This window comes from Diadema antillarum, unplaced genomic scaffold (genome assembly GCF_040938485.1).
Source record: "Diadema antillarum isolate AM-2024a unplaced genomic scaffold, OU_Dant_1.0 seq00001189_RagTag, whole genome shotgun sequence".
Classification (NCBI taxonomy): domain Eukaryota; kingdom Metazoa; phylum Echinodermata; class Echinoidea; order Diadematoida; family Diadematidae; genus Diadema; species Diadema antillarum.
The window spans coordinates 1,471,583-1,481,075 of NW_027271987.1; the positions used below are offsets into that span (position 1 = coordinate 1,471,583).

The 9,493-nt window shown below is 37.1% G+C and overlaps 1 protein-coding gene across 1 annotated transcript in view; it reads right to left on the reverse strand.

Moving 5' to 3' along the window:
- Positions 1-3,330, reverse strand: part of LOC139744561 (glucose-6-phosphate 1-dehydrogenase-like) — a gene marked incomplete at its 5' end in the record, with an annotated part of 33,572 nt that extends 30,242 nt beyond the window's left edge. The window contains 2 exons of the mRNA XM_071654994.1: positions 295-375; positions 3,264-3,330. Of these exons, the coding sequence (XP_071511095.1) occupies positions 295-375; positions 3,264-3,330 (148 nt within the window). The remainder of the gene's footprint in view (positions 1-294; positions 376-3,263) is intronic.
- Positions 3,331-9,493: the final 6,163 nt, after the last annotated feature.

Sequence of the window (9,493 nt, forward strand, 5' to 3'; positions counted from 1 at the left end):
GACACAAGGGGATTTGTGAGCTACATACTGTATACACCATATATTTAGCAAATCTATTTTTTTTTTCAAATTGGGACTTCCTGACGATTTTGCAAACTTGTGGTTAAATCTATGATCATAGAGTACAGTAGTGAACGGAGAAAAGTATGTTTGCACATCATATTCATGTCAAGATTAGAGTTAATAATTTCATGTGTTCTTAAATTCGCGAATAGCACTCGACTATGGAAATTCGTGAAAATAAAAACCTTGCAAAATATATGGTGTATACATTAGATATAAAGCAATACTTACCGAAGCGCCGAGCACGACAAAGATGTGAGGAACTTCATCGTCCTGACTCATGCTTTCCTTCAGCATAGAAAGTCCACTCTCCTGGAAAACAAAAGAGCAAACAAAACAAAGAAAAATAACATCAAATTCTGTTATTTTTGAGAAAGTAACCAACCCCAAGTTATTACATTTTGTTCCTTTTTTTTTAATTGCTATGATTATTAAGCAGTCTCCTTGATTTAGGCTGTAGCGTTCCTTTTTCACAGTGGCGAAGCAAAGCACAGATAAAAGAGAAGTTAAGGGATGCTTGGTGAAAGATTAGTCACAAACACAGCATAAAACAGCTGCAGCAGGTTATTGATTAGACGATTATTTCACTATCTAATAGCCAAGCTAGGCCCATTTTGGATTTTGTGTGTATTTGTGTTGTATTTTTGTTGCTTTTTGTTATATTTTGCTTATGTGTTTTTATCTTTTTTTTTGGGGGGGGGGATTAGGGACCACTAGACTGACCCATAAGTACAAGTCTACCAAAGTAACAGAATACATGAATGAAGTATGTCTTAGGGTATGTTATTTCAGGCAAAATAGATAAACCAAAGCCACAGACTGGCAAAGAATTGCACAAAAGCTGTAAGAATCAAAAGTTATGGGCAAGTTATGAAAACTTCACAAAGAGAAAACACGAGCAGGCATACTACAGAGAATGGGGGGGGGGGGGGGGGTAGCAACGTTGCAAACCATATAGACACAGCAGAAGTCATAAATCATCATACTCCTCTAGTAAATAAAATTGTTGGGCAAAAGAAACTAGCGACAGGATTGCATCAAGTGTAATACACAAACATGTGCAAGCAAATGCAGGAATGCAGCTGAGGCATTTTAGTCAATACAATGCTGAACAATAGAAAATGCACTACAAAAGAGCAGATCTCGCAAACAAACACTTCTCCTGGGGCCAAATTCAAGCTGAATATGAGACAAGCACACCGTATGGAAGCTTACAATGGTAAAAAGTTTCATCCAAATATCATATGGACCATTATATGTACACACACATTATGATTATGATTGTGATTATGATTATAAAAGAAAATCTGAAACCGAGCTCCAGAAGGATTAAAAAACCCTTTGAAACCCAATTGAAGATGGTAAGCTTTGCTTTAGAATGGATTCTTTGTCCTTTTCACCAACACTGGAGGCTCACAAGCATGACAGAAAAAAAAACAAGCAACAAAAAAAGGAGGAGTAGTAAAATGTTCATGGAATGGTAGGATCTGGGAGACTAGCTTTTTCACACCCTTTGGGTATGCCTTGCTAACAAAAAGGGGCAAGTTTACTGTGACCACCATGTGCAGTACAAACACAGAATACCATTTACTCTATAGCACTACAGACCAGTGTGCTGATGTTATGATATTCATGTTTAACCCGTTGAAGACAAGTCCCAGGTATACTCAGGCAGGTGTGTACCGGTGTGGGTAATCATAATGCGTATTATCAGCAAAATCAGACTGTCCTCAACAGGTTAATACATGCCTATCACACCTGCTATTCCCATCAATCAATCAGGAAGCCTGCCAAAAGTCTTGCCTGACAAAGCAATATATGGCCAAGACTTTTTCCTGTCACAGTAAATGGTACCCTTTACTCAGTCAGACAGAGACTGAACAAAAAGAAGAAAACAGCTTTACCTTGCCTCCCATTATATTTGCTGCTGGTGCCAGCAATTACAATATTGGGCAAAAACAGATAGATGCAAACAGTTTATTCTTGACATACCCCACCTTCATTACTTTATCTTGTGTGAAAGTAACTCTCCAATTGAAAAAAAAAAACCCAGATACCATGAGACAACAGTAAAATTCATGCAAACTTGCAAATATCACACAAATTTACAAAGCTATCTGTATCCCCATAGTACTCAATTTAAGCTAGTGAAAGGGTGACAAGCTGAGCACTACAAAAAACCTCATAGCATGTTTTAAAATTACAAGTACAATCTGGTGATTAAACATTCATGTTGATTTATCAGACTCAACCTCCATATATGGTTACTTCAAGCATTTTGTACAAGATCAGAGTATAAAAGGTAATTTTCCTCATCTTTATAGAGGGACAGAGTAATTGTAAAGACTGTGGTCTTAGAGTATTAAACAACACTTTCAGTTCTCATACAACTACCACAAAAATAATTAGGCAAACCACATTTTCCCACTTCAAAAAATACAGCAATATCCTCATATCTCAGTAGAGATACATTGTATCACTACACTGATGGGACTTCTTTTTACAGTATTTGCTCATATCCATAACAATTTTCTGAAATGTCAGACTCCTTTTTACTTTACGTCCTATTTCAGGAAGTAAACATATTCTACATAACAGGTAAGTGCATGCTCCAATGGATAGCTCAGATTTCAACTTTTGACCCTGGCCAGCAAAAAGAGAATCATTCATACACAATCACAGACAAGATAATAATGTCAGCGTAAGGTTCAGGTAATACAGTAGCCCTCCCCCAAAAGGCATGGTCATTCATGAATTCAGCAATGAATAATTGTCAACCACCGCCACCACAGCGAAACTGAATGTGACTGTGCAGTCACAAAAACAAACATTCATAATTGCTTCTCCACGATAATGTAGCATGTATACTCATACAGAACCATGAAAAATGTGTAAAATGAGAAGAAAACTTATCTACATTTGTCAGCTAAATCATGCACAGCAACTAGTAATGCACACTAGAAACTTTCATACTTTTAAACTGAAATAACAAAATTACTAGGGTATGTGTCAGTCACAAAGTTTGGACATTGGTTTAAGACATTTGCTCTGTTCAAACATAAAAGCATTGTACATCTTCTGTCCGGTGAGGAAGTGTATGTACATACAATACAGACCGGACAGCATATAAACACACTGGCACTTGTGCTGTTGTGCCAAAGTATTTGCCAAGCAAGACTATCTCGTATCAAGGTACATACCACAGGCAAAGACAGAGACCAGAGCAGCAGGGCACAAGAGCTAAGAGTAAGCCTCCTCTCAAACTCTCTGAGGTCGCAGTATCTCAATGAAAGAATTCCTTGATGCTTTTCCCTTTAAAAAGATTCAATGGCTTTGCGACCTCTGCCTACAAAAGTGCGGTATTATGAATACCGGCGGTGGCGACGTGACTCTGCAAGACTTGGGATCAAGAGTCGGTCTCTGTGGGCTCGGCAGAGGAGTGTCAGTTACCCTTTTGGACTTCCTTCATACCGAAGTGCAAACACAACTAAAAGCCCCCTGTCGAAATTCTCCAAGTCTGCAGTTGCTACCAATGATAGCATGCATTCACCGGCTGGTTCAATGTGTATGTGTACGCCTTCCCTATTTCTTTCTCTCCCTCCCTCTCTCTCTCACTCCGCACAGTGACAGCCAGCTATTGTGCTGGTACCATGAAGGATACTGTGAGGGTGCTCTTCAAAAATAGCTAACAATTCAAGTTAAAGTGTCTACTCGGTGTGACTACCGCTAGTTGCGACCATCAATAATCACAATATTACTGTGGACATACAGGAGATCACAAGTACTGTACACTGCAAGTGTTGGTCCTCATAAAAAATATGAGGCAACAGGGAAAAAAGGAGAGGGGTACCAACCAGAAACCATTAAATTTTGCTGGTCTATTGGGTGTGGGTTGGTAACCAGAACTCACTCTAGGGCCAGTAGATTATAAGTTCCCTCCCTATTTGACTAAATAATCATGATAATTAATAAGATATTTTTCATGTGCCACATAATTCACAAACATAACATTTTGCAAAATAGAACTTGTCTTACTACGTCAATGTTGTTGTTTTTTTTAAATTTCCAACTTGTTAAAAAACACACACAATGAAAAGCAGTATCTTACAGGCAAAGATGATATTTCCAACCTTAAAGAAAATACATTTCATTTGTGTTATGGGAAGCAATATCTAATGTTGGATTTTTACAGTAATACACAATATCCTTTATGGAGGATTATGTGAACTAAATCATGCCAATAGTTCCTTTAGAGAATGGTTGCAATGCATCAAACAAATGCATCTTTCCAATGCATTCTTTTTAAATAGAGGACATAAGATTGTTTGTCAAATGTTTGTACATCAATAGAATAAATTCCAAAAATTTGTGATCATAATTAGGTTGACTTGGTGAACTTGTCACTGTAATGTTGTCAAATTCATCAAGACCAAAAGTTTGCCTGTAAAGATATTGCAGTTACCATATCTGCCGGCAGTAAAGCCACAACGCCTGATAAGCCGTATCCCGACATTGGTGACAAAAAACGGGGGAAAAAAAAATCCGAGGGATTTTGTTCTGATCAAAACTTCATTAATTTTCTACATTATCTCTTTTTGATAAGAAACTTGTTATTTCTATGTGTTTCCACACGTTTCCTAACAATAACAATAATAATCGGCACATTGCATGTGTAGTCCCATATATGATTATAAGTGTTGGCCAGGCAGATGATTCTCTTGAGTTGGAAAGACAATGCAGTAATTTGCTTGTGCTGGCGTATACGCCTCAGCCTGACTTTACTGCTTTATTTTTGTTAAAAACGTGCGCCGGCAAATATACATATTGTAGTATGTTCATCACCCCTATGCGTCAAGCTGACAGATAAAATGATTTCCAGTAATAAAGACCGATTGGTGATTGAAAGGGAGTGATTACGGAATGCACGCTGACCATATCAATCTTCTCTATAATGACAACTTTATCCTTACATGCACACAGCATCAGTGTCACACCATAGTACAGTCCCACATTATTACAAAGCATTATTCAGTCTGGAAAAGACCAGACTATGCAGTTCTCTAAATACTCTTTTATGCCATGCTGTAGCTATACATTCCAGATAATCTACAAGAAGAATTTTAGATCTGATATTGCAAATTTATTAACTAGACGTAAAAACTATTTTGAAAGTAGTCTGGTTAATTTTGTTAAGTGCAAAACTTGTCACATTTTCATGTCTAAATTTTAAAAGGCAAGACCAACAAGCAACTGCAATACACATTCTGTACCATGCAACATATGTGTGTCTTTTTACAATACTGGAGAGAGAGATTACAGCAAAGAAGACTTAAAATGTCATATTTCTATTATTTCAAAAACAGCTGTGATATTTTCAAAAATCTTTCATATATGATAATGGTATATATATATGTGGAAGAGAGAGTGAAGATAAAATTCTAAAATATGTCTTCCTGTGCAATTTCATCAGAGTTGTCTTTGAATTTATGTCTAGGCATTCACACATTATCACAGTTTGCATCAACTCATATTCATAGGATTCTCTTTGAAAAATGATAAGACTCCAAAATGGTGACAATTTTGGAAATCTAGTGGTAGAGAGGACAGTAATGACAATTACTACCAAATTAACTCTAGTTTAACCTGGCTACAATGTACAATGATCCTTACTGATGATTTATATGTATACATGGGCAAAATTTTTCTCACTTCACACACACAAAAAAACAACAACTTCGTCCGGGGTAATATGATCTCAAATAAATCAAGATCAAAATCATAATCATGTTTGTAAATTTCCTTTGATCATCAAGCTTGGGCAAAGTTCAGGCACATCCGGCAGACTGTTCTCCTTATCATGACTTTTTACATCTATACACTTATTGAGGGACACACGGCACAGAGAGTTACTAACTTGTGAAGCCATAAACCTGGACTTCTGAACTATCCTTAAGATTTAACACAATGTAAACACATCGTGTAAGCTGGTACTTGGAAGTAAATTATGCGCATACAGTGATGTTTACAAAAGATATTCAGTATCAAAATGTCTATATTTACTCTATCACATAAAAGCAAGTAGCACACATGATTTCTATTACCGGTACACACTTTATAAACTCCGAACTTGTCTATGAACATGCATAATGTGAAGAGACCGAGATCTGCATGAAATGTACAGAATGCCCATGTATTTTACTGTCAATACATTTTGCAGTGGTTTTCATCTTGCGGATTTTGCTGAGTGATTAATATATTACGCAAGTAATGCAATGCATGGTATGTACAAGTAGGTATCAATTTCCACTGTAAACACACACACACATACACATATATACCATACACATTTTACAAAGTTACTACTGGGTATATGTAACATACATACACTGCAGAAAACACACAAATATCAAATTGTATGTGATGCTCGAACAAATTTGAATTGAACCTAATTGGGGTGGGGGGGGGGGGTAGGAATGCACCACAAAGCCTACCCAGTATATAAAAATATTCTATCCCTCATTTTGCGATTCTGCTGGGAAACCCTTTGCTGTTTTTAAAAAGGATCCCACTGGCAGTGGTAGCGGGCAATTATAATGAGGATCCTTGACATATAGTATGCTAGTGTTTATCAAACAACTACGACCCTTAGTTTCGCGTGTTATTCAACAGATGAGGTATTGAAATTCATCCTGTGCTCCCATGAACTTGATGAATCATATCTGCTTTGTACAATGGTAGTGATAGCACTGGGCACACACAGCATTTTATAAGCTGAGCAATGCATCAGTCCCTCAGTTTCCTTGGACATGCATTTATAATACAGTGGGTTGAATAATTTTGTGTGGACGCTAAAAAGTGAAAAACAACTACAATTCACCAGTAATTGCAACACCTGCTTTTTTATAAAAGAGGAGAACATAAGTTAATACTTCTTCTTCAGTTATACAGCTGTAGTGTAACTTGTACAGCTTCAAGCTTGGAGATAAATGCACTGTAGCATGTGAATATGTGCAGCTGCATGCGTGCTCTTCTAGTCAAATTCCACAAATATAGTGTATTTAATAATGTATACAGAGAGTGCAAATAAAATCATTTGTTTCTTTGTATGAGCTGGAGTGATGTCTCCCTCAAAAAGGGCTTGAATGCCTTAACTCTTTATGTGCCACGTTCGCACGTCCGACTCAGTCGACAGCGTGCCAACTTCGCATATTCTGCTCAACAAACAAAGCCGCCAAAACCGAGCGATAAATCACTAATCACTGCTAATCCGGCGGCACAATGAAAGCGTTTCTCGTGCTTTTGTTCCTCTCATATACAGCTTGCATTCTATGTGGTGATTGACTATCCAGCGGTGTTCCCAACTAGATTTGTTCGAACATTCTAAGTTTTTGTCACGGTTTTATGTGCAAAAGTCATGCCTTTACAGTAATGTAGCAACTGGTCATTCAAAAGAAACATTTAAAATAGATTCGTCATACAATTTATATCGAAACAAAGCTTGGCATTTCTCTTTAACTTTGCCTACTATTATGCCCAACTTAGCAGAAATTTGTAGAACAGAACAGAATTATTTCTCAAAGCATGACTACCTTCCTATCTCAAAATAACGTGGCACACAGGGGGTTTCCACCATGGCACATAAAGAGTTACTTGTAAGGGAGGGTGAGTCAGCCGGGTCTGCTGGTAAGTGATTCCAGTCACTGGTAGATCTGGGGAAGAAGATTGAGCCATACACCCGATTGGTGCATAATGGTGTTCTGAAGCAGTACAATCTACATTGTATACCCCCCTTGTAGATTAAATGTTGACTTCTGAAGGTATTGCTGCCAGTCTATGTCCACCAGATCATAGCGGATACAATACAGCATTACAAGACACAGCTTTGTAGGATGGCAGGACTCGAATCATTGGTTTAAAAAAAAATCGGATCACCTTAATTTGTCAGTGCCGACAAATTACACTCTCTAGTGTATCTAGCATTGTGGTACTGTGTAGATTTGTTTTATTATCATCATTACCAGTAATTTTTTGCTTTGCTTTTGCATTTTGCTTTGTCAGACTGCTGGTCTATTCTCAATGCTGTAATGCTGTACAAAGAAACCCTACAGTAATGAATGCTTGCAGAATTGTAAGACATGTACATCCGAATGGCAGAGTTCTTCCTGATTCGGGGGGGGGGGGGGGGGGGTTCTGCTCTACTGCCTTTGAGGAAGTACATGTAGCAACAGGATATTCCACTCTTTTCTGACATTCCGCAAGTAACAAGTCATGATAATAACCCAATGCTCATTTACAAGTCTTGAATGGCACGATGGAACCACAAGTACAGCTACAGTACAACCACAAGGGTAGACTTGATAACTGTGTATCAAATATCATTACATTAGAATATTGTGGATAAGAATGTACAATGTACTGTACATAACATGTGGACGCAAAGCATATAAGGGCAAAAGTACATTGACGATAACATAAATACTGGATGGCTCATGGAAGAAGCACTACTGGATCACAATATGTATTGTATGTTGCCTGCAGTGGGAACATTTTACAGTCCGAGTTGAGGATGACCGCAAGATAGAAAGAGGAAGGTCAACATTGTCCACGGAGGCGCAAAAAATGTTCACAGTACAAAAGCTTAATTCCTTCCTTCTTTATAAGTAGAGGTTTAATTCATGTTGAGCAAATTGGAAAGGAAAGTAACTCTGCTTGCGAGGTCTGGTTAACATTTGAATCGGCAAAAAAAAATTAAAAATTCTGATGACATATATGAAACACTCTTCATCTGTTGTCTGCAACTTTCCATCACATTTTCAATGTAGAGAAATATTCTTGCTGTGTTTTCCGACATGCGGTTACGATAACTTTCACCAAAAAAAAAAAGTGGAAATGGTTACATAACTCACAGCTTGCAATACAGTAGGTACATAAAATCTTGAAATATCCAGAACTTTGTTTTTGTTTGAATACAAGTATTCAAAAGGCTCAAATCCTAATATATCTTACTGATCATTATTTTGAGATTTTTATTCCAGGCTTAAAATAAAGTTACTTATAAAGCAGAAGGATTTAATTTTTATCTTTTTTTTTCCTTGCATTTTATGATCAATGGGAAGTTGTGAGGTAATGACATTAGATCAGCTAACCTCTTTGAGAACTGTTTTGCAAAATCTAGCAAATTTATACTATTTGATAGTTATGACTTTCTTGCTTTTACTCTAGTTTTGATACAATTTTTGCTTAACATTATGCTTGTAAAATTTTACCTTTCCTTTTCAGACTAAATTTGTAACTCCTAACTCGTCCAGAATTACCTTTTAATTCTAAAATCACCTCGTTTAGTGTTATAGACCAGTGTGGTGCTTTCTTTTCACCAATTTAAGAATAAATTTAGTAGTACCTGCTTACAACTCCCAGAAGTAGAATATTC